The sequence below is a fragment of the Plectropomus leopardus genome, chromosome 12 (assembly GCF_008729295.1).
Source record: "Plectropomus leopardus isolate mb chromosome 12, YSFRI_Pleo_2.0, whole genome shotgun sequence".
In the NCBI taxonomy this organism is placed as follows: Eukaryota; Metazoa; Chordata; class Actinopteri; order Perciformes; family Serranidae; genus Plectropomus; species Plectropomus leopardus.
Genome location: NC_056474.1, coordinates 22,083,376 through 22,109,391, shown reverse-complemented (window position 1 = coordinate 22,109,391; position 26,016 = coordinate 22,083,376). Strand labels below are relative to the sequence as shown.

Sequence of the window (26,016 nt, the reverse complement as noted above, 5' to 3'; positions counted from 1 at the left end):
TTTTGAGGGTGAAGCAGTCTTTTAAGAATCTAGCCACAGTCTGGAGTTTTGTCAACCAACATCAACATAATCGAAAGCTGCAAATGGAATGACTTTATGCAAAACACACTTCAAGAGCAAAGAACAGAGGTGATCTGGGAGGTGGTTGGACGTACCACTGAACATAGCATTCAGAGTAAGAGTTAGTGTTGTCTGTATTCAGTGTGAGCAAACACAGAGAAAAAAAAAGTCATGTTCAGCCAAATAAATGCACAGGGCAAAAAGAGGAGGGGGTAACAACCAGTCAGGGGGGCATGTCTTTGGAAGAAATCAGAACATTGACACAGATCAACTTAAAAAATATGGTTTTACAACACTGCACTGGCAAATGGGAGTTGAATGGTTGAACAAAACTGTCCACTAGGATGGTCTACTGTGTATTACTGGAATGGTGGAATATCATGAATCATTAATTCAAGCAGATCAGTGACTGGAGGAGATATTTAAATTAAGGATTAATTGTTGTTGTTTATTCCAAGCTTTAAGAGTGAAAACAGCACCAGTGAAGCAAGAAAAGCATCAAAGTCAGCAGTGTTTCCTTCCTGCTCTGTGTGCCCACAGACCTACCTGGTAAACTGGATCGTCCACTTCGTCCTCCAGGATGGTCTGTGCGTTGGTGGGACAGAAGGCAGATGACACAATTTGTTTTTTCATCAGTAAGATAGTGCAGCCCAATTTAGAGTCTCATTAGAAAATAAATGGAAAAACAACGGAAAGCACCAACAACATTTAAATACATTCATCTCAGTCTGTCTTTTCCTGCAAGTAAGCATAATTACACACTGACAGTGTGTTGCCTTTTAATGAAACAGCGTTTTGGTATATTGCTGATGCACCAACGCATACATTTTCTGTCACACATACCTGACTCCTTTGAGAAAAAAAAAGCACCCAAACCTGTTGCGTTTCCATTATATTTAGATATTCAACGTGGAATTCAATGGTGCAGACAAACACAGTCTGCGACGCATTTCAGAGGAAGCTTGAAAGTGTTAAGATTTCCGTTGTGTGAATGAATTGCTGGCTGAGTTATAATGTGTGATCTCGCCTGAATATGAAAATGAAACTGAGAAAAAAAGCAGAAAATGCGCTTCTACCTGGTAGACTGCCTGCTCACACTGTTTGTCCTTCTGGGCCTTCTTCTCCATCTCCTCCCGCTGTTTAATGTCGTAGATGAGCGTGAAGAGGTCGCGCAGGTCGATGATGAGAGGCTCCGCCTGGATGAGAGAAGAAAGAAGAAGAAAAAATTAGGAAGAAGACATGGACAAATACAAACAGAGACACAGGAAAAGAAGGGAAGGAGTCAAACAATAAAATCCAGGTCAATGAGGAGTAGTGCCTGGGAAGATCAACATGTAGGAAGAAGGAATACTGGGCAATCCAGAGGATATAGGGGTAAAAAAGCAGTGCAGGAAGTTGTTTACATATTTGAGAAATTATCTCAAAAGGACAATTCAGATTTTTTTTAAAGTGAGGTTGACTGACGTACTCATCCATAGGCACTCAATAATCTACAGTAGATGGCAGCTGGTACGCTCCTAATTTGGAGAAGCAGGCAGGAGTACCACCCTGGAAGCGAAGCAACGTACTGCAGTGGACCAGGTCAGCAGCCAAAGGCCACCAGATTCTACTGACAAAAATAGCAATTTTACTTTGCAGAACACAGGAGTTGCTGGTCTACTGCTGCCTTGATTGGTTAGTTAGTTTGTGTTATTGAATAGCTTAATTGAATCTGAACAAACCTTTTGAAACACCAAAGTCACACAATTACACAAACAAACTAATCGATCGAAGCAACAGAAGACCGCTAACACCTGTGTTCTGTGAGGTAAAATAGCTGTTTTTGTTGTGCGGTCTGGCTTTGAAGAGAGTGATATAAAGGCTTCAGTTCCTGGTGGAAATTGCTGTCTGGTGGAAATGAAAATATTCCAAACATAGCAAACACATAAAACTGAAAATACATTTTTTTAGGTTGCTAAAATATGTTTTGCTGCTGCCCTCATCCACAGCAGCACATTGCTTAGCTTCAGTTTTCGGTGTGCTGACTGCCATCTACTGTAGGTAATACAATAGTTTGAAATTGCACTTCAAGACTTGAGACATGACTTTGACTTGCCTTAAATAACTTAGCAGAGTGGAAAAATACTTACCGACTGCGCAGTCTTGATGGCCACAAACTTGTGGTGGCCCTCCTTCCCACAGACGTAACCAAATGCCCGGTGGTCCCTGGTGTCTTTGGCGATGTAGCTGATCTCGTGGACTGAGTGGTGATGCATAAGCACCTACGTGGCAGAGATGTACACTGTTACAGGAACGACCATGTAGGCCAGGTGAATCTTAATCTACTGTATGTCTTACTCCCCTTAAAGGAACACTTCATCCCCCAATCAAAAAAATATATGTTTCCTGTTACCTGTAGTGGTATTTATCAGTCTAGATTGCTTTAGTAGGAGTTGTTGAGTGTTGGGGATATCGGCCGCAGAGATTTCTGCCTTCTCTCCAATATAATGGAACTTGATGGCACTCGACTTGCGGTGCTCAAAGCACAAAAAAAACCCTGCATCTGAAACACTCCAATGTCTCTTTCCAGAAATCATGACCTGGTTACTCAAGATAATCCACAGACCTTATTGTAAGCAGTTTCATAAAGAAACTTTTTTTTTTCTACCAAACTACATCCAACAACCGCATCACCCTGCAGGAGGAAGCATGTATCTGCTGCTAGCTCACCTAACACTGCTGAGCAATATAACGCTGCAGCTCAGTGGAGGAGGAAGCCATTAATGTTTACATCTGTCAGTGTCATGAGCATGAGCCGCTTGTCTATGAGTAGATGCACCCCTCCTTCTGCATAGTGATACAGTTGGCCATTATAATAAACAGATGGCAGAAATCTCTACGGCCGATATCTTCAACACTTGGCAGCTCACACCAAAACAATCTAGATTGATAAATAGCACTACAGGTAAGAGGGAAATATGTGTTTTTGATTTTGGGGGTGAACTGTTTCTTTAAGGATGCATAAAACATGTCTTGTTTCATTTCTGCCTTTTTTTCACAAGTAAAAGTACTGTACACTGTGTTGGCAGGAAAAGTAGGTCAAACCTACTTTAAACATCTTTGCATATTGTTGAGCCAAATGCAACCAACCAACACAGAGGGAGCAGAAAAGTCTCTGACAGAGGGGGGGGGTTCAAGGCTGTTCACATCTAAATTACACAGTACCCTATATATACACACTATAATTACTAGGGAACTTGTAATCTAGTTGCATGATATTTGCTCTGTCAGACTGAGTCCATCTTTGATATCAGCAGGATGTGAGATACTGATGATTGAGAAGTCAGGAGGCAATTCCAGTTTCAAAATCATCTGTAAGATGTCTCCCCAACATTTTTTACTGACGGGCAGCTCTGAAACACTCAAAAAATAGAAATGTCACAAAACATAAACACACACCCATATATACACACTGAGAGTAATTCAGCTGTCACTCAGGAACACCCCCTTGCTGCTCCACTATTAGCAGAGATAAGCTCAGGCGCTGGGGAGGAGCCTTCATTTGAATATTAGCCGATATTCAGCAGGGAGCGTCGCTAGTAACGCCTCAGATTAATGTAAAATACAAAACTAATATGACTAGTCTACTCGATTCAGCGGAGAATCAAGTCAGCTTTACATAAAGTATTTCCATCTAAATGCTTGCTGACGCGGCCTGCGCTGGAGTGATCCCCGTTTCCCCATAATAACTCAAGAGGGATATTAAGTGTGGAGTGTTATTCACTGCCAGTAATCAGTAAATAAAATGAGGAGCATTAGGGGGCATGATTTCCAAAACAACAAATGAGCTTGTCAAAAAGCTAGGGAGCTGGTTGGTGGTGGCAGGAGGTTTAATGTTCTTTTTCATCGCAGCCGAAAGACACGCCACTATCACCACCAGTCATACTAAAAAGAGATATTATCAAAGATGGGTGGTTTTTTTGGGGGAGTAGACGGCTGGTGGTGGGGTGGGGGTCAGCAGCCATGGGACAAACGCCGTTGTATAATTATCAGTTTAGCTCTAACGACAGCTGAGGTGGAGCCGTGGTGTAATTAGCATTAGCGGCAATGATCATTAAGGGGTGGAACTGAGTGCTAATTATCGGTTAGCGCTGATGAGCAGAGTGGGCCTATCTAGCCAACACAACGCCGCAGGACGGGGGAGAGCCGAGCCCCTCGATCATCCTGTAATAGAACAGCAGGCCTCCGAGTCCGCCAGGGGGATGGAAGCCAGGATGGAGGCGGAAACAGCCCGTCTCATAACATCACCATAACATTGCTCACTGTGCTATCATTAGCAGGCAGACAGGGCCTCAGTGATCTTAAGTAGGTCCTGCAGCGTCCCCCTAATCTTAGTATGTGTTAAACCAGCTTACTGAGGGTCAAAAATCAAAGGCAAGACCTGTAATTTAATGCTGTCAAATTCAATCTCTCTGAGCTAAAGGGCAAGCTGTCCGGTCGTAAGCATGTTATTAGGGACTGGTCATTATTTATGAGGGGGGATAGGGTGGTGCAAAATGGGGGAGGCACTTCAAATAATTTTTTAAGCATTGCGGAGGGAGTTTTGTTCTTTTATTTGCCTTAAGAGAGGAACTTTTACATGGTCATATTTTGTATTTCTTTTAAATACAGGGTTCCTTCAGTTTATGGAAACTTAGATTTAAGACTTTTTGAGATGTTTTTAGTGCCACTCTGAACTAAATTTAAGACAAATTTTAAAAAAAATTAAAACTGAAAGAAAAAAACAAGTTTTCGGTTAGGGACAGTTCTACACAAATGTTTATTTTAACATGTCAGAATAAAAAGTCAGACAAAATACTTCAAATGTTGAAAAAAAATTAAACTTTCTAATTCCAACGTGACATAAATGAGAGAGGCAACTGTAGGTATTTCAAAAATAGAGAATACCAATTATTTTCAGATTTTACAATTCAACGTTAAAAAAAAAAGGATTCAGAATATCCTATTTCCTATGTCTCAGCATTTTTAAGAGTTTTGAAAGATTGATATTGGAAATTTTAATGCCAATTAAGGCCTTATTGATGATAAGATGAATGAATTTAATGTCTTTTTACAGGGAACCCTGTAAATACCCTCAGAACCCCCAAAAGCAGCAAGTGTGTTTTAAAGGCATGTTTTCTTTATAAATCTCCAAAATCACACAACTGTGAAACTGTGAAATATGGTTATTTATAGTAAAGGAGGGTCATGATCAGAGTTCCAAGAGACCAGACAAACCAAACCAAACCAGCCTGTGTGAAGTGAAGCACACACACAACCCTTCCAAGATCATCACATGAAATACTGAGCCCTAGCCAGCCCCCCCATAAAGCACTAGTCAGTGTCTAACGCCCGGGACACACTGGCTGTGTGGCAACGCAAGCCACATGCATCTCCAGCAGAAAATGGAGCAGCTTGGTGGATCACCGACTCTCCACGCTGTATTTCGCCGCTAGAGAAGCTCCCTGCTGCGGGCAGAAGGAAGGACAGAGGGCCCGGCAGGGCCTGACTGCTCCCCGTCCTTCTCTCTCTGCCTGCAGGACACTGACAGCTCCTTAACCCCACCTCCTCTGTTGTTCCATTGGCCGGTCAATGATCAAAAGCCATGAGGCAACAGCAAAAAAAAAACAGAGATGATGTCTATCAATCAATCGAACAATCAATGAATATGTAATATCTATTATCGTATGTTTATAATACATGTGGGATTTACTGGGGTGCCTTGTAGTTCACTAGGTAGAGCAGGCACCCCATGTTCACCGCGTAGCGTCCTCGCTGCAGTAGCTGCAGGTTTAATTACACCTTTACTGCATGTCATCCCCTCCTACTTTCCCCTTTCACTCTATCAAATAAAGGCAAAAAGCCAGAAATTAAAAAAAAAACAAAAACTTCAAACAAACTAAATGTGGGGTTTATATTTTAAATATTAAGTAAATATTTAACTGCATAATGCTCACTTTTAATATTATATATTTATCTATTTTTAAAAAAGATTTTTTTAGCCTGAACCCACAGGCTCAGGTTGAGATTGAACTCTAGTCATGATACATAAAAAGCAAAGTTACACCCAATAAAGCACAGTCCCTTACTTATTTTGCATTGATATTTGCCAAGTAATTTGGATTTTTGGCACATGCAGCAACAGTTTTATTTGAGTGCAACCTTGTGAATCATCTTCCCTCTGCTCAGGTATTGCACTGATATGTCAACCGTGCCAGCCGGGCTTACAAGATGGCGGCCTTGGCAGCCGTGGTGAACTGAACCGTGCGAGCGTCTGCCCTCTGGATGTCCTATACTGTAGGCTCACAGTACAGCAGCTGGCGTAGGCCCGGCTGTGCGGCTCTGCCACGAGGCCCGCTCGCTGACATGCTACTCACCCCTGATCTTTCACAGTAAATCTTGATCCCGCCGAAAGAGACCGTCAAGAACACTCTCTGCTTGTGCTCCCCTTTGGAACGTGCCGAGGACGCCATTCCCTGCAGGAGATTAAAGGAAACAACATGAGGAGATGAAAGGATATGAGCTCAGCGTGAGAGACAGTGAGCCTTCTTCTCTTCCGACTCAGGTGAGTGTGACAGTGGGAGATGGGGGGGAGAGATTGGTGGTGGGGGTTTCAGGGGGGAGGAAGGGTGACAGGAGTTACATAAAGTGTGATAGGACAGAATGTTCTTTCATGTGCCGTTTCTTGAAGCTTCACTCTCACAGGAATTCACACGTCGACTTGTGCAGCGAGTCTTATTATTATTGCGGCCTATTTTTTCCCCAAGCACCCTTTTTTTCTCTCCCTTTTCTTGAAGTAGGTTTACTGCACTTCAACGTGACACACTCAAGTGCTAGCTAACAACAATAAGGTGAGATTTGCTGACAGAATAGATCGCGCTGCTGACCGACCGGCTCGCTCCGACAACTTCACATAGTGCTGACTGAACATCCAATCCAGCCTTTGAAGTACGTTTTTCCCATGGATTTCGGCAGCTCCCCATTTTCTTATATTCTCAGCTCTAATAAAGAAAACAATTAACATTTCCACCGTGTTCCATTTGACGCGACCTGTGTGCTTGACATGTCTTTCATAGAACAAAGCCTGCAGGAGAAAAGAGGAGAGAAGAAGGGAAGAGAGGAGAGGAGATAAGAGGAGAAGAAAGACCTGCCTGCTGTGCCGGCTTGTCTGACAAAACTGCAGGCCCAGTTACATTGATGAGTGGTCCACCTCTTTCTCTACATCAGCTAAACTCCACTTCACATCTTTTTCTTTTAAAGCTAATATTTAATACTCAAGCCGTAACAGGTCGCATTAATCACAATCAAGCTCTGGTTCCAAAGGGAGATGTTAAAGGGACAATCAAAAATACATATTTGTCCTCTTACCTCTAGTGTTATTAATCAGTCCAGATTGTTTTGGAGTGAGGTGTTGAAAATATCATCTGTAGAGATATCCGCCTTTTCTCCAATGTCATGGATCTAAATGACACTCGGCTTGTTGTGCCCAAAGTTTCATAAAATACATTTGAAAATCTCAACATCAATTTCTCTCTCCAGAAATCATGACTCAGTAACTCACCTTAGTCACCGTACAGAAAGAAGCGTGTATCTAATCAAGAGGTCCATCACGTGATGCCATGGGGCCCAAACGACTTTTTTAGACATTTTTAAAGGGATGTCTCTTTATCAGTGGATACTTTTTTTGTGCATCCAAACCCCTGCAAAATTACTCGTGTTTGATGTTATAACATTTTGAAAGTCTAGAAGAGCCACAAGATCAAATAATTTCATCCTCATTCAAGTTGGCCGAGCGACAAACCAGAAGTTAGCTGGCGCTGTCAGTTTCTGGTGCACTTGCTCTATGGGCCCCACATTGCCGTAGGTTCGGGTTATTTCATATTTCCGAAAAAGAGCTTTTTTTGGCTTTGTGCGCAGCTTTAAAAGGAATGAATGACCCTCTCCAACGCCATACCAAGTTATCTTAATACATCCATGGGTGAGCTAGCAGTATTGAACGATTAGTTACAATTATTGACTGTATGTAAAGATGGACACCGTGACAGGTCCCAAAAAGTGTAGTAAGTAACATCTTTATCGCCGCCTAGTGGCTGGCTGTAGCATCGGTCATAAATCGCACCTCCTGTTTGTTAGTAGATGGCACATTGACTGAAAACTGTGCACGTTATATCATTTTCCCAAAGATGGTTTATGTCGTTTTATGTATTTTGTCAACAAAAAGTGGGAGGAGTGATGTGGTTGGTGGGTGTAGTTCAGTAGAAAGAAAATAGCTTCTACATAAAACTGTTTGTGGATTGTCTTGAGTAACCAGGTCGTGATTTCTGGACACATTGCTGTTGAGTTTTTCAAATGTATTTTTTTGGCGCTTTGAGCACCACAAGCTGAATGGCATATAGTTCCAATATATTTGAGAGAAGGCAGACATCTCTACAGCTGATATCGCAAACACTCTACAACTCACACCAAAATAATCTTGACTGATACATAGCACTACACGTATAAGGACAAAAGGTATTTGATTTTGGCACAAACTGTCCATTTAAAGGAAAACTATCCCTCTATCTTTACATACATAAACAGACATTCATATGAGAAAAGGATGAGCAGAAGGGATAAAGGGAGTGTAAAGAGGGGAAGGGTAAAGAGAGGAGGATAAAGAGCAGAACAAGCAACAGGGATAAGGAAGAGATGAAGTAAGTGAGAAAGAGGCGGGTGGGCGAGCGAGTCGATAGATGTTGTCAATCAGCGATCGGCTTCTCCATTTGGTGGATTAGTCCTCAAGGCAACGAGAGGCAGCTCAATAGAGACCCGGTCCCCTCCTCTATCCCCTGTCCAGATAATAGCAGGTCTGTATCGACTGCCCCATTGACTGTAACTGGCTAGTGGCTGGTGAGTACGGGAGTCATATGGAGGGCAGCGCTGAAATGTCAGATCGAGGCAGCAAAAAAGTTGTTTTATTGGACATATCACTTGGAATGGATATGGGTGATGAGAGGCTTTGCCTTGCGGCTATACTGCTCTACTCTTGGGGCTGCCCACACATTTAAGCTGCAGCAAAGTGTGAGAAGATGCTTAAAAAGCCATGCATATACGTCCTCCTTTGGAGGAGGATTTATCCCGTAGCCACCTACTGCAAAGATGCTTATGTGCTGCTTTTTTCCCCCAACAAATAGAGTGATAAGTATTTCCTGCTTTTTACTTTGGAGCCAGTAAACAAAGTTGGCTTTTAAGAGGATACAGAATAAACTTTTGAGAAGAGGAAGCATTCTTATTCAGAGTAATATGTCACATTGATAAATGACAGCTTGCTAAACTCCTCCCCTGAACACTAAGTGTCCAATCATAGCTTGGCAACCGTAACTACGCACGGCAGGTCTGTCAAGCTTTGGGATTTCTCCACATGTTGCAGTGGTTTACTTGGCGTATTTGCTTATGGAAGTTTGGATGAAGTGGTTATCACAGAAAGATTTACGTATGCCATATTAGTCCAAGTTCATGTAGAAAACAGGAACAGTCACAAAGAAATCTTTTATGTCTAAGTATAAGCTAAGTAGACGAACACGTTTACGTTAGCATAAATGACAGTCAGGTCTTACATTTTCCCTCATCATATTCATAAAACTAGGAGTATTTAGATTCACTTTTCAATACAAGATCAATGCAGTTTCTTTATTCATCCATACATTTATCCATCCATTTTCTTCCGCTTATCCGGAGTCGAGTTGGGTCAATTGGTGAAGATACTAACCTTTTACCTGGATATCAAGCTTTACCTTCAGTCTCTTGTATGTTGTACTGGGTGTAGCCATGAAGAGCATGTTTGAGGCCCTTTTAACAAGATCTTGGTTTTAAAAAGAGTCAGCTGAAAACATTTACAAAATCAGCAGGAGATGGCATTTTGCACCCAGCATTAAGTTTATACTGGTTTAAAGGAGCTGAATGCAACATTCAGAGCACATCTAGGAATCAGAGTGAGAGAGGATTGTCTGTGTCTTATCACAGGTTTCACCTCCTCCGCCGTTGTCTTCTCAACTTTAGTTGCAACACATTCTCATTAAAACTTGTCACGAGCCACCACTTTGTCACATCTACATATGACATGTTAGGTACCCTCCTGCATCTGTTTTAAAGTTTCAGTCAATTTACACTTGTTACATGCATCCAGTATTTGAAAATACACTTACAACATAGGCAAAACTCTACATTTTAATGTTTATTTCCCTGTGCAACTAAAGCACGTGATTAGGATGAGAAAAATATGGTTGGGCTCAAAATTCACAGAAAGTGAGCAGCAGGCCCCTGGGTGACAGGGGTTTGTTGAACCGATCCACCTCTCCTCCTGTCCCTCCTATAGGGACTTTTCAGCTCTTAATATTATAGTTGGTAGTGGCAGATTTACAAACTGACTCTGCCTGGTAAGTGTCATACACCGACATCACTAACAGAGTGTCGGGATTTGATGAGTTGGGAGTGATAACAGACTGGATGCTGACAACTAAATTCTGGTCTTATCCAGATCTAATAACAAAAACTTTTCATCTGGGGATCCCTGAAGCTACATCTGTATCACTTTACGGATCCTTGACACGACAAAGGTTGAGAATGACTGCTCTAGTCTACCACTGTCTAAAATTAAGGATGTGCTGCTATGAATATTACTCAGAATTTCAAGCAGTAAAATTTAAAGCCTGATATCACTGTGAACTGCACGTGAATGAGAGCGAAAAGTTTTAGTGCATGCTAGTCCACACACTTACATTCAGAAGAACTTCAATAATACTCAACCCTTTGATCCACAATCAGACTTTTTTCCAGTGTACTGTGAGGTTGAATTTGACCTAATTTTCTTGCAACATTCTGTAAAGAACACTGGCTAAAGTATTATCTGGGTCACATTATCACAGTTTGCATATGTGCTACAAGTATAACATTGTGGACTTTGTTGTAAAAATAGAAGGCTGTGACTGACATGAGAAGACATTCAAGAGGCAGACAAATTGGAGGGGGGTTAGTGTTGTTGCAGTCACACACTAAAAAGTGAAAATTTCCTACTTAAGTGATATAAGCGTCTCAGAATGAGGAGCCAGTTTGCCTCCAAGGTCAAAAAAGCTGTATGAATAAATGCGGAGAGCTTTGAGCAATACTAAAAATACAGCAGCCTATTAGAGGGAAAATAAAGTACAAAGCAGCATCCATTTTGCAAAAGATATAAAAGCCAATGTTACAGTAGCTACATGACAAAGAGCTGCCGAGTAACACGGTTGGACTTTTATTTGTTCCGTCTGGTCAGTTCTTTACAGAGCGCCGGTGAGTCACATACAGGACAAGACAGCTCCCATGACTCATTCAAAAGACAATACAGACATGGCCGAGCATGCCTTTTCCAAATCTGACTGTGATGAGTGAAGAGACTCAATGATGTCCCCCCCCAACAGACACACACACACACACACACACACACACACACACACACACACACACACACACACACACACAAAGAAGTCTGTACCTTCAACTTCATCATGGAGTCCTGGCACAGCTTGTCCCCGCGCGCCGCTGTCACCTCATCAATCCCGATCAGCTTGGCCTTGTAGCGCACGCCATCTCCACGGAAACGCTTAATAAGCCCCGCCTCACTGCGGTCCTGACCTGCAGCAGGAGAGAGAAAGAGAGGATGAGAAATAAGGAGGTGAAAATGAAAGCGAGTGATCACAGGAAACAAGGATGGGAGCCCAACTGAATCCAACAACTTTAGTATCAGGCCCTGCTGGAGGTATAGAGGCTACTGTGTGTGTGTGTGTGTGTGTGTGTGTGTGTGTGTGTGTGTGTGTGTGTGTGTGTGTGCGTGTGTGTGCGTGTGCGTGCGTGTGTGCGTGCGTGCATGTGTCTGTTGGCTGCTCCGGTATAAATATTTATGGAATAGGAAATGCAGAATGAATTGCAAATTAGCAGCAGCGAGCAAAGATTGAAAGAAAATTGAACTCGAGATTGAAAATGAAGTTGGACAAAGCCGGTGGACTAAATGAGAAAACAACTGGAACATTGAGAACACTTTGCCTTCATATTGCACACCATTCACACAGAAAAACTCGGGTGGAAGGTTACTGGGGTGGCTGAGTCTGGGGGTGCTCACTGCTACGCCTCACCAACGCCCACAGTTCCCATGGGTGCGATCGGGTGGTGACACACCAGCTTGAATGGCCACTATTGAGAGGAATCATCTCGGTCCAGCGCTCACCCATAATCCACCGGGCCCTCCCAGGGTGATGGATGTAGGGTGGTGGGATGGTGGTGTGACACAGGGTGGAGCATTTGCAAATGTGTGTCTGGTTGGCCTCAGGCTTTTTAATGTCATCCCCTCCCATCCTCCCTCCCATCCCTGTCACTGATTATTCTGTCTGTCAATCTCTGCAGCCGCCCTGACACCACCTTGACACCGACACCTTCCTCATTTTGTCTCGCCGCTATCTGCCTTCGTGCTGTTTTGATTATGAGGGTGTGAGCCTCGAGCGCTGTCTCGTGCAAATGTATAACGATCCCCTCCTAACCTGTGCAGGGTTTGTCAGCCCGCGAAAAACAGACTCGCGTCGCATTTACACGACGAGATAGCAAAATCAAGGTCACCATCACCTTTGAGAATATAACAGTTTTCAGGCCCTACTCACTCAATTCTAGGTCATGAGCCCAGCACTGTGCATCAGTTAACGGCACATTTAAGTGGCTGGCTAAGCTGTGTGCGAGACGGTTTAATATCCCTAACAGAGACTGTCAGGCTGCACTCAAAGACCACATTACACTCAAATGACCTTATTCCACCCAGAAACACAAAGTACTGCCATTCATACTTGATAGGCGTAGATTTTGGGGGGAATGCAGGGTACATGTCCCCTTGATCATTTAGAACATGTGCATTTATCCCCACTAATAAAAACAGGAAAGTAGCAGAGAACATCTTTTTTGACAAAATGAAAGAAATTTACACCATGAACTGATTAAGAAAATGCACACAATTGTAATTAAATTTATTTAAACTTATTTATCCAAAAACATGCAAAAAAAAAAAAAACCCATTTTGAGCAAATTGGCAAGAATATCCCCCAAACTGCGCAAAAATAGTAAAAGATGACAATTATTTGAAAAGTAGCAGGGGGAATTATTAGATATAAAAAATAAGAAAAAATGTCCAGAAACCCTTATTGGTAAATCTTAGAAATATATATTTAAAATTCTGTTACAGGAAAAAAAGTTTGGCAAAACAGGCTGGAGTCCGACACAGCAGCAAAGCAATGTTATGCCATGCATGGAGGTCAGCAATTAAACATATTTTAGCCACCTAAAAAAATCAATTTTAGTTTCAGTGTATGTTATACTGAGAGTATTTTCATAGTTTACCTTTCTGTCAGACAGCCTGTTCTGACAGGAAAGCTGCAAACAGCTTTAGTTCCCCATCCATACTCTCGTCAAAGCCACCAGACTCCATTGATAAAAAATAGCAATTTTACTTTGCTGAACACAGGAGCTGCTGGTCTAACTCCGCTTTGATCAGTTAGTTAGTAAGTTTTATTGTGTGACTTTGGTGAATTCAAAATAATCCTTTTAAAAGCTGAAGTCACACAATAACACAAATAAAATAACTGATCAAGGCAGTGGTGGGCCAGCAGCTCCTGTGTTCAGCAGTGTTAAATCACTGTTTCTCTCAATAGAGTCTGGGTTTAAATAGAGAGATAAAACAGTTAAGGCTGCCCCTTGAAAGTCACAGATTCAAATCATCAGTCAGAGACCCTCAGTTGACTGAGACTGCTTCAAGTCGAGCAGTCGTTTTTTGTTTTTGTTTTGTTTGCTGGTTGGCGTGCTGTGCAGTGTTCTCTCGGGATTGTTTGTTTCCAGATTTTGCTGCAGAGTGAGTGCTCATGACTTTCACACTACTCATTGATACATGAAAGTGCAGACATGCAGGCAGCGGTGCAGAGGAGAGACCTTCTGCTTAGATGTGGTGAATTTACAGCTCACAGCAAATTAATACGATACAGTCTGATGTCTAGTGTCAGCAAAAAATGTTGCACATTTACAACCCCTCATTAGTGCACTTACGTATGTTGACTATATTACGTGAATACCTGTCACACTGAATGTCCCACGGAGCCTTTTCAAACTTCAAAACTTTGAACAGAAAACAACACGAATCTTCCAATATTCATATTGAGCAGCCAAATCCAATTCAACTGGCATAATTCCAGTCCAGTACAGCCCTAATAATGGCTTAATTTTCCTGTTGAAAATCACAATCTGACAGCAAGACAAAGCTGTAAAAAAACCTCTCAATACAGCATACAGTTATACTGATAATATGTTTTTAGGTGTGAATTTTTAAAGGTGGCTAGAATATGCTTTGTTGCTGACCCCTTTGTAGGACTACATTGCATAGCTTCCTTGTCAAACTCAACCCTGCCTCTTCAAACTAGGGTTGTGCCGACTGAAATCTACTGTTTTGTAATGTACTGTCTATCAATAAGCACCCCATACAACCCCACTTCATCACATCAGAACTATCCCTTTAAGTGTGTAAAATTTTGCTGGTTTACCCCCAAAACCATCCAGTTTCATATGTGTCAACCCTAAATGTTCAAACAAAACCTACGCCCTTGCCGTACTCCATATACCTGAACACATCCGTATTTCTTCTTCCATCTCTCCAATTTTCATGAAAAATCAAAAAGTAAAATTAGAAATATTGAAAAAGAGCAAATTACGTGGCTTGTGCAAAAAACATCATAATGTTTGAATGCAAGCACTTGTCTTGGCTATGCACACCCTCTCACTAATTCATGAGGGCACAATTCTCTAAAGGGGGGGAGGGCTCCACGATGCTCAAGTCATTAAAGTCTCTAAGCAAGTGAATGTCAAATCTGGGTCTAATTCAGACTTGTTTCCAAGCCAGAGGATAATGAGTCTTATATACAGCCACTGTGTACCTCTGCACATTAACCAGACGCAGCCTGGCATGCACGCAGCACACATGTTGAGAAATGAACAGTCCCACTGTGATGACAAACTCACTAAAAAGACACTGCTATGTACGTATGTGCTTTTGCTAAAACCCTGCAGGACAGATGCAAGAGAGGGCGGACTCCTACGACAATTATTGCTGTACCTTATTCAAAGCATCCCTCATACAGCGACTGTAGTCTATTCATACAGTATTATGTATTCCATCCAGATTTTACTGACTCATACACTAATGTAATGTAAAATGCATGTTGCTCCAGTTGCATTTTAAACACGATTGGTCCAATTCAGTGCGGCTCTCTCAGATGAGCTCTAACCAGATGTTCTGTGCCATTTGTTTCTTTACATACAGAGCGCCATTTCCCCTAATAACACTTCAGGAGAGATTTAGAGGTTTATGCACAGATCCTCTAAAAAGTAGGCCTTGCATACCGAATGAGAGTCTTGACACAGTGGCATAACTCGTACGCTACGTGCTCGGGGTTCAGATCAAGACAAGCGAGTGTGCTGTATTTGAAAACTAAAGAGCTGCGGGGCATGCTGTTTCATGTTGTTACACACTGTAAGAAAGGAGAAGAGAGCGGGAGAAGGTGTGTGTATGTGAGGGGGGGTGACACATATTCCTCTGGCTTTCTGGATTTACAATTACCCAAGGTTGAATGGTCCTCACAATATTTCAGGCCCATAAGCCTGATGCTTATAATTTGTCTGACAGAGGGATGCCTACAGCATTGTCTACTGTTAGTCTGCGTCTAAGTGTGTCCTACACATGGGACAACATGCCTGCCGTTTGGGAGTCCTGGTGGTCTGAGATGCTGGGTTAAAATCCAGCCTGGGACTTTCTCGTTCCTCCCAAATTTTCCTGTCGCCTGCACCTTATATACAATATACTGTCCCAGAAATAACTGCGATAAATGATAGTGTTGTCTTTTGGAGACCATTTTATGTCACTGATACAATGATATTTTAATAGCATAACAATGACGATACGCTTGTGACTAATAGACAAGCTTAGCTAAACTACAGAAAGTTCACATTTACCTCAATAATAGTGGAGGTAAATAGTGTGCTGCACTTAGCTCCACAGGATGGACGGCCTTGAAGCTGGGCACTTTGCAGGTGGATTTACAGAGCAGGAAGGACAAAGTTGTTGGAAGATAAAACTACAAACAACGGACTGCTTGGCTTGTTGTCAGGTGTTGGCAAACTAACAGCTATGAGGACTTGGCCTCTTCTACTCCAAAAGTGCAGCTGCAGGCTACCTGTAAGCTACACTGTGTTGTCTCTGAAGTGTTGTTTTGTGTTTTTTGCTTACTTGTGCGCAAGAAAGAAAGAAAGAAAGGGAGAGTCGCTACACACAAGTGTTATAATTGTTGAAAACTCCAGCTGTTTATTCTGGCTTAATTACTCCGGTCTCACTCCAAACTTGTCAAATACTGACGCTTGGTTAGTCTCTGTCGGCTTCACATGGAAAAGCACCACAGCACCCTGTAGTGACAGTATGAAACGCAGCAGACAATAGCATTTTTTGAGGCTATGAGCAACTTAAAAAAAACTACTTTTAAGCAAAATGACAATAAAATTATCTTGTACCTTGTACCTTGAACTGCCATACTATGGGCAAGGAAGGTGGGATGGAAGGGGAGGTGGATGGATCTAACAAACTCCAGACATTCAGCCAGGAGCTCACTGCTCATTTCCTGTGTGAAATCAAAGGCCAATCGAGTGACTGAAAACAACATAGTGTGCTAGAATGTGTAGCATGCTACATGAGTGATGTATGTCACATGGCATATGTGACCTGTCAAGTGAAATTACATTACATTAACAAACACTTATTTCAAGCCAAACCACAATGTTTTTTTTTTATCTAAATCTAACCCTGTGCTTTTGTTGCCTAAACCTAAGGAAGTAAACCTAAGAACATTTTTTTTACCTAGTTTACTTTGAAAAGAAACCATGTGCATTTAACAAATGGAAACTGTACATGTACTGTAAAAAAAAAAATGTTTATTCTGAAAAGATGCAATGCATGTATCAGAAATTGATATGCCATCCTTGAGCATCTAAAACTGATACAGGAGGGCTACTTAGGGCATCATAGTTTCATGTGCAGGGTCCATGGATGCTTTAAGAGAAGCCCTCATTTTCAAACGATCTACTGAAGACTTAAACACCATAATTTTCTTTTTGAAAATGAAGCTGAGATTTAAGTGCCAGGACATCAGAGGGCCTCAAATCAAACGCTACTATCACCCACCTGACACACAGGCCCTGCACCAGGACCATGGAGAGAACAATTACTGTTCGCCCTGCTCCATACTGTTTCAGGGCTTGTCTGTGATCACAGTGTTGCATCCTCCTCCTTGCCACACTAGAATGGGGACAGTGAAGGGACAGATGGCAACAGATGGAGAGTCAGAAGTGCCCCTCCAGATATAAGGACTTGGCAACTAGAAACTTTTTGTTGGGGATCTGGGCATCAAGGCAGCTTAACCTTTGAACCTTTCCGAGTGTGTATGTGTCTGCCTGTCTCTTCCTGTCATCGTCCCTGTCTACTAGATGGCCCCACACGCACTGCATTGAGTTATAATGAGTCTAGCCATAATGTGTATAGCGATGCATACTCAGTCATGAGTTCACCTACATGCAATGCACAATGTTAACCATTATTTTGTGCCTGTCTGCACAGGACAATTTGACGTCCCTAAAATGAAAACACGAGGTACGTCCTATCAGCGCAGGGGGCTGATGACTTTAAGCAGCAGTAAAGAGAATGGATGTCTGAGGAAGGCAAATCTGTCCCCGCCATCTGCCTCCCCCATGTGCACGAAATAACTTTCATAAGCCTCAGCAAACACACAGACACACGCTTACAAACATTAACAGCAGCACGTGTTCCCTCGTCCAACCCGCGCCCATGTCAAAATTCCTTCACCCGACTTCAGCATTACCGAACGGATCGAGGTTTTGGTTTAATGACTGATCGTGAAAGCAGTTACAGAGTTAATGAGGGGCATTGTGCACATCGTCAATGCAGACCATTGAATCACTGTAGAGTTATTGATGTGTGCTGGATGGTGGTGGGCGAGATCATTCTTTAGGTAGGAGCTCCACTGCGCTATTACCACATTCATGGTGACACAGAGGGGTGAACAGCCGGATGAGCGTACCAGAAAATGATTTGGTCAAATGTGGGAAATAGTGTTTGAATAGGGCGAAATGGTTACTATTTGTACTGCCTCTTACAATCTTTCCAATGTCATACATTCAGTATGAGAGGTGACTGGTGATTTCTTCTTTTTTTCCCCTCCCTCTTTCTGTTTGCTGTGTCTCAGTCCTTCCCCTCCTCTCTTTCAATGTCTCTCTGTCCTCTATTCCTCTATTCCTTGTATCTCTTTTTGAAATGAATCTTTTTTTTTTTGCACAGATTACAGTGGGAGAGCAACAGTTGCTATGGAGATAGAGCAAAGTCACGCATGTAAAGCAATTCTGTTGATGGATAGAGGGGAGCTTTGGCTTTACTGTGGCAGTCAGAGTTTCTGCTGTAAGGTTTTGAAAGGAATGACAATCTATGACATCTCTAAACTAAAACACAAGATAGTGTGTGCATGTCACCTGAACTGTTCTCTTTTCCTCTGAAAAATGTTCTTTAAGAGAATAATAAAAAATATGTTTTAAAAAAGCAGCACCTGCATTAAAGGATAAGGCTGGGGATATTCTAGATTAGCTTATCATTAACAAATTTAACTAAATCAGAAGGGATCCTATTCTGAATGTCTGTCCTTGAATTTTCTTATCAATCGCTCATCTAAGGACTTCACACTTGGCGGCTGTATTAGTGAGGGCCCAACAAAGTGAAGGGTTGAGTATGAGCTCTTGAGATCAATGGGACATATTCATCAGTACTGCCTTATGCGCACTTTGTGTAGTGTATTGAGAGGGGACCCCCTGTTACACAACTGAAAGGCATGTTGGGTACAGCTTCCTCTAACTCGCTACAGTACATTAAAGAACAGCTGAAGAAAGAAAAGCCAGAGATGTTACATTACAGCAAGCTCAAACATTTAATGCAACAATGATGTAACTTTCTGAATGAGCGCTTTTGTTTCCAGCCTGATCCCACAAAGCTAACTGTTCATAAATGACACCTTTACTCGAGCACTGTTGGGGGATGCAACTATGTCATGACAGGTGTATTACTCTGGATCCACAGAGCCGCAGTGACGAGTCTGAAGTTGTTTGGAAGATCAGTTCTCAAGAAAGCTGGAAGCGGCAATACCACAGGCCAAGCCATTGGCCTGATCCAAACAGGCATGTTTTGAACTTGAAATTGTATTCTTGTATTCAAGATAGACACAAGGTCACAGTGTCCTTAACCCTTTGACCACTAAAATCTTATCAGTTTATAGTTGAGTCCAAGTAGTCATTTACACGAAATTTGAGGAAATTCCCTCAAGGTGTTCTTGAGTTATCAAGTTCAAAAGAATGAGACAGATGAGGTCACAGTAACCTTAACCTTTGATCTGTGATCCAAATCTTATCAGTTTGTTGAGTCCAAGTGGACGTTAGTGCCAAATTCAAAGAAATTCCCTCTAAGTGTTCTTGAGATATTACATTCACAGGAATGAGACAGATATATACAGTCACAGTGACCTTGACCTTTGACTTATGACCACCAAAATCTAATCAGTTTATTATTGAGTGCGAGTGGCTTTTTGTGCCAAATTTTAAGAAATTACATCACAGCGGTCCTAAAATATCATGTTCACAAGACTGGGACAGATGGACAGATGGACAGACGGACAGATGGATGCATGGACATACAACCTGAAGAGAATATGCCTTCAGCTACAGCTATTGCTTTATTTGGAGGTATAAAGAGAACAAAACTAACAATGAATGTATCATCATGCTAACAACCACCTTTATACACACTCATTTCTAATAGGTGAGTGCACAAGGTTTACAGATACAAAACGTCTGCAGTTGCACATCCATCTGTTTGTGGGTGAAAAAAGTTGAAACAGAACTCGACTGCATGTGTGAACAGCAAGTTTACAACTACAAATCATATCTACAAGTACAAATCAAACCTTCAAGTACCAATACTTTTGTCCCACATTTCACACTTCCACCTAAATAAACTGAATCACTATGTTTGTTTACAATAATTTCTGGGTAGAAACCTGCCGCATCGTGTACCTATAATCAAACAGCACAGAACAAACTTTGTCTGAATTGACTAGTTTTAAGCCACCTAAAAAAAGGCCTCCGGAAATAATCAACATCAGTTTCAGTGTATGCTATATTTAGAATATTTTCACGGTTTACCTTGATGTAGGGCAGCCCTTACCAATGGGGATCTGAAGCTGTTGTATTTAAAACAGCAGACTCCATTCAGACGGACAGTCATTTTTGTAGAAGTTTGCAGAATTTACATATCTCCACAATTGAAAACAGTAACCAGTTTTCTATGCCGAAGTGACTTTTGTTGTTAGCATGACATCATGGTGATTGGGTCTATAGCCAATCTTTGGCTGTACAACCAGGAACATAATTTCACTATCCAATCACGGAGCCAGGGGGGCGAGCCTTCTTTGCCGTTAGTCGTCAGAAATCAGAAACAGATACACACATGCTTGATTTTGGGTCTTTTCATGGGAATGGTTGACAAGATGAAAAATCAACAGTGGCAACCTTATTTTTTAAATCACACCTCATATGAATGCGAACAGTGCTTTGTCTAAATACATAACATCAACATGATGCTCAGAGGTGTCCTTCACCTGGACCCATCCTGCTCACAAACACTTCTAGCTGTGCTGCCTGGCACTCTGCATGCATTTACTGTGTTGCCCCCCATTTCCATTTATATGGATCTAAATAGCATCTTTGCTGATTGTGACAATGGTCCCTGCAGCACATGTGATTAACATGGGGCTGATAGCCTGTGCTGATAGCCCCCGCCAATGAGCCGCATGGCCACGTGTGTAATCGCTCCCTCCCTCCGCTCTCCCCCCTCCACTTAACTCAAATCAATGGGCCCTCCTCCAGCCTGGCCATTTATCTGAGCAAGCCGACAGGGCCAGTGAAACAGCCACAGAGGACCTGGCCCCGCGGCCTCGTTACAGCCAGCCTGCAGAAGCCAGATTTACTGGACTAGCTGGAGTGGCTTTATTCATAGATGAAGAAATGAGGGGAAAAAAAGGATGGCGGGAGGGGAGGGCAAACGCGACAGCATCCTCCTCTTGCTCACATCCTTCCCCCCCTTCCCTGTGGATCTCATTCTTGCTACCACTCTATCTCCTCTTCTTTCCTCCTTTCAGCCAATTCAATCCCATTTCAATCTCCCAGTGAAGTTTCAGAGAATGCCTCGTCCTATTACATCACTTATGCTGTTCATCAAAGCGACAGGGTGTGAATTACCCTGTCCATGACACCTAAATCATGGTGCCACCAAACCCTGGGGCTACATGGAGTAGCTGTTACTACATCTGGATCCCCGGGATGAGAGAGGAAGCCCCTCGACAGGCTTGACTGAGTGAAGCTGCTCTCCATGTAGTCCAGCGTTATTTAGCTCAAGCCAAACATGACTTAAAGTTATGTTTACTGCCTGCCAAACATGAGAAAACCGCCACTTAACCATTTTGTCCTGACTCTCTTTTCTGCATGCTTCTGCGTACTTTTCCTTTATGGCTCATACACATTTTTACCAAAAAACTCCAATGACTTTTCCATGATTTAAGGCAAATTTTCAAGACCACGGATTTTCTGCAATGACCTTCAGTAGTCCTTATTAGTTCTTTTTCACTGCCTTATGGTAGCTTTTTTAAATATATATTTTTTTAAAAAATGAATTCAGAAGAGGATATGAACTGGATATTGACTGAATATTTAAAAATAACTAAGGGAGTGTTTGTTATTTATGAGAGGAGAAGGGGTAATGCAAAAAGGGGGAGGCATGTCGAATAATCTTTTAAGCAGTGGGAAGTTTTTTATTTTGGCTTAGGTGATAACAGTTTCAAATAGCTTGAGCCTGTGGGTTTTGGAGGGCATGGTTTCTTTAAAAAATTTTCAAATTTTTGGTGATTTAAAGATGAAAAAAAGGTGATTTTTGAAGAAAACATTTTGGCAGTTTCTAAAGAAAATCTTTTGGGCCATTTCTTTGGGGGGGGGGGATTCTTAAAGAAAACATTTGATTTAAAAAATGGCGATTTTTTTAAGAGCATATTCTGGCTTTTTTTCTTTTTTTCTTTAAAGCATGCCTTCCACCTTGTGCATGTTTTCTTCAAAAATGACCACAATAGATGGGTTTCCATTACAGATTTGCACAAAACCTGAGTGATATTTTCCCAAATTTTGATTAAACACAATTGCAAGGTGACTGCGCTTTCACTGAGTGATATTATGCGACTTCTCTCGCAATGTTACGCAACTTTCCTCTTGTGATAACATTTCAAGAAGCATGGTGATGGATGTTCAAAACATTGCTAATGTTTATTTATATTGCAACCAATTTCTTTGTCTCGTATAAGAGTTCTCGGTTCTCTCGGAAGATCTCGCTCTCTTCCTCTGTCCACACATACCGAGCAATGTTTTGTAGAATATCATGTGATTTTGTTGTACTTTTTCTTCTTCTTTAGGTTTAATGGCGGTTGGCATCCATAAAGTCGCATTACTGCCACCCGGTGTTGTACATCATATGAGCTATAAAAGCAAACAAAGTATTTCCATTGCAGCTTTACGAAATATGGCTTTTTCAAATCTCCTGAAAGACCACCTCATGCAAGCGTAAAAACTTTTTTTGCGATAAACAAGAGTTTTTTTCTAAATTGACGTGTTTCCATTAAGCATATTTTGTATTCACAATTTCAATTTGCGCAATATGAGGATTAATGGAATCTCACCTACTGACACCTTTTATCATAGCCAGAAACTGCAAAAACAGAAATGATTGTTGAATTTTCAAATTTGCGACGGCCCCTGGAAACATTCCCATGACTTTTTCAAAACCTTTTAGGATAGATTTAGTTTTTCAAAACTTTTCCAGGCCAGGAAATAGCTATTTGCAAATTCCGTGACTTTTTAAGGTGACAGTACAAACCCTGCTTTAACATCAGACTTTTTTCTCAGAAAAATTTACAATGCAGATTTGGTCCATCAATGCATTTGTCTGCTAAGTGGCACCACACGTACCTTTGATCCTCCTGGACTCCTTTCGCTGGCTGGTTTTGACACCCGGCTGGAGCTCGGCCTCCGCTGACATCCTCCACTGCTGGGTCCCTTGTCCTGCTCACAGCAGATCCACCATGGGTTAGCAGCACACTAGCTGATCCTTCCAAACACCCAGTGTCCAATTCCCCCACACTCCAGTCTCTCTTACAGTCGCTCTTTGGAGCAGAAAATCTCATTCAAATCCATGATGAGATGTCTGGTACTCCTCAATAAATGAAAACCCGGCATTGATAACTAGGCTCCGTCACTGTTGGCCCATGGTGTTTGAGTCTTGCTGAACAACACATGAAAAGATGATTGAATCACGAGCTGGGCGATCCTCTCGAGAGCAGCCTCAGATCAAATTTGACATCTTCTGGAGTGTACCTGAGTTCTCTCCTTGAAGGTCAAGTATCACATGGTCCACCGTTGCTCTTTTCTGAGGGTCCACCTATTACTCAGGAGTAATTCCCTCCGGGGGGAGACCGCAATATCGATTGAATCAAATATTGTTCTTCAGAGTAGGTCAGGAGTGGATATTATTCTTTGGTGGAGCACTTCAGATGCAGTCCGACAGCCCATCACAGTCACTTGCTCTGAGCACTGCAAGGCGAGGAGACAGGGATGACAGTTAATGTTAAGATGACGGTGCTTAAGAAATTAATAATGACAAACACATGCCCCTTGATCACTCATTGCAACATTAATTTCAAACACAAAATGGCAGGCGCCACTTCAACAAATCAACAAAGATGTTATTATCTCTTCTCATCTCAGGATCATCAATCCTTAACAAGAGCAGAAAACGCGTGCCCATCTGTAAGGAGACCTGTGGTGACATATTTTGCTTTATGTACAGTCAACACAGGACGTTAAAGCATGACCGGTGCTTCTGTGCATAAAAAGCTAATTTTCAGAAGATGGATTGTTAACGCTCACAGCTCAGGCCAGCGGCACGAGAGGAGGGAAAGTAGCAGAGAGCGATGAATGACAGGCTGTTTCAAAGCAAACTGTGGTGGAAATCCTGGCACAGCCGTCTATAAACTGGAACCCCCCACATTGTGCTTTAATGCCCTTGAATCATCCACTGCTAACACGGGGGCCGTGCCAAGCTGGCACCACGGCTGGCACCGCTTCTGTTGGCATGGTGATGGGCCATTGTTGGAGAAAGAGGCCTTCAGCTTACCCCGGCCTGAAAAGAGCTGCTGCACATCGAGCACCGGGCACGCATTATCCTGTTTGACATTGTTCGACATTGTAAGTCTATGTGGTGAGAATGAGTGTGATCTGAGTGTCATTTTAAATGTATTTTAACTTTTTTTTTCAAGTCATGTTATTTGGATACTCCATATCATTTCAATGCTGTGCCTCTTCCAGTGAGTGACAGAGAGATGACTTGTTAAATGGTCACCCAAATTACAAACAGCCCATCCTCTCTCTTACTGTACCTTGTTATTTTTGCCCCGCTTGAGACAATGCTCCATAAAAAGTGTCCCCGTTAAATCAGGATAATCCACACACCTCAGTGTGAGCAGTTTTCATTGGAACTTGTCTCCGTCAATAAATAGTTCCTAAGAAAGCTATTCTTAGGGCCTATCACAGTGAGAATTGTGGATTATCCAGAGTAACTAGGACACTGTCTCTGGATAGAGATGTTGCTGTTGAATTTTTCAAATGTCACTTTTCAATGTGGAAATCCACCTCCACTGTGTTGTGGTTGTGACAAAAATCTAAGAGATATTTATCTTAAAACCTGGGATGATAAAATGAAAAATACCTCAGTGGTTCCATTTATCCCAACACATCCTCGTGTCTAAACAAAAGGATTAGTTGACTGCTAATGACTCCTTAAATGAAACATGACTGTTAGACCAGTTTAAAAAGAGGTGATATATAAAGGCATGTTGCTATTTAGGGTTTTATAAATAAAAAGAAACCAGAGATGGCAAAAAATGACTCTTAAAACAACATATATGAACACTGGAAAGTAACAGTAGCAGACATGGTTTTAAACACATGGTTCACGTTATAAAAAGGTTTGCAGTTAGGCACCAGAACCACTAGAGAAAAAGATCATGGTTTGGGTAAAAAATAAATATTTCCATTACATGACTTACACAACATTTACTTTTGGTTTCACACAGGACACAAACAGCAGTCTCCTGCAAACTATACTAAACAATACTTAACTATACTAACTAAATTATAAACAACAAACTATAAGTATTTTTTTTGATCCCACAGGTGTCTAATGTCTGCCCGAAAAGATAGAAATATCAGCCCAGTGCTAAACCAGCATTTAAATACTATATTATTACATACGGCACTGGACACTAATGTACAAAGTGCTAAGGCCACAAATGGGACTACATGTGCTAGGGGTAAGTGGAAAATATGTTGGGTTTTTTGCAATGTGGGTTTGGGAAACCTCTCAGGTATCCTTTTTTTCAGCGTACAAATGCATAGCTATGTGCATTCCTGTATGTATATATATTAAGCAAAAATGATCTCGACAGCTATCTGCCTCCTTCTCCTCCCACAGACAGGTCCTTCAACCCTGCCATTATTCCAAAATGAACTATGATGTTAAGACACATTTAATTTTCTTTAAGAACAGGTCATTGCGTTTGCTTCATTACCACCGGCTCTCCTTGTGCTCGCCGTCTAGACCATGTGTCACCCCTCATGTGTGCTTATGAGGCAGATAATGTCACC

The 26,016-nt window shown here is 41.9% G+C and overlaps 1 protein-coding gene across 1 annotated transcript in view; it reads right to left on the bottom strand.

Moving 5' to 3' along the window:
- Positions 1-23,368, bottom strand: part of LOC121951284 (complement component C8 beta chain-like) — a 51,849-nt gene extending 28,481 nt beyond the window's left edge. The window contains exons 1-6 of the mRNA XM_042497550.1: positions 23,284-23,368; positions 11,588-11,727; positions 6,456-6,554; positions 2,190-2,321; positions 1,137-1,256; positions 607-645 (exon numbers count right to left, since the gene is read on the bottom strand). Of these exons, the coding sequence (XP_042353484.1) occupies positions 607-645; positions 1,137-1,256; positions 2,190-2,321; positions 6,456-6,554; positions 11,588-11,727; positions 23,284-23,353 (600 nt within the window). The 5' untranslated portion in view covers positions 23,354-23,368. The remainder of the gene's footprint in view (positions 1-606; positions 646-1,136; positions 1,257-2,189; positions 2,322-6,455; positions 6,555-11,587; positions 11,728-23,283) is intronic.
- Positions 23,369-26,016: the final 2,648 nt, after the last annotated feature.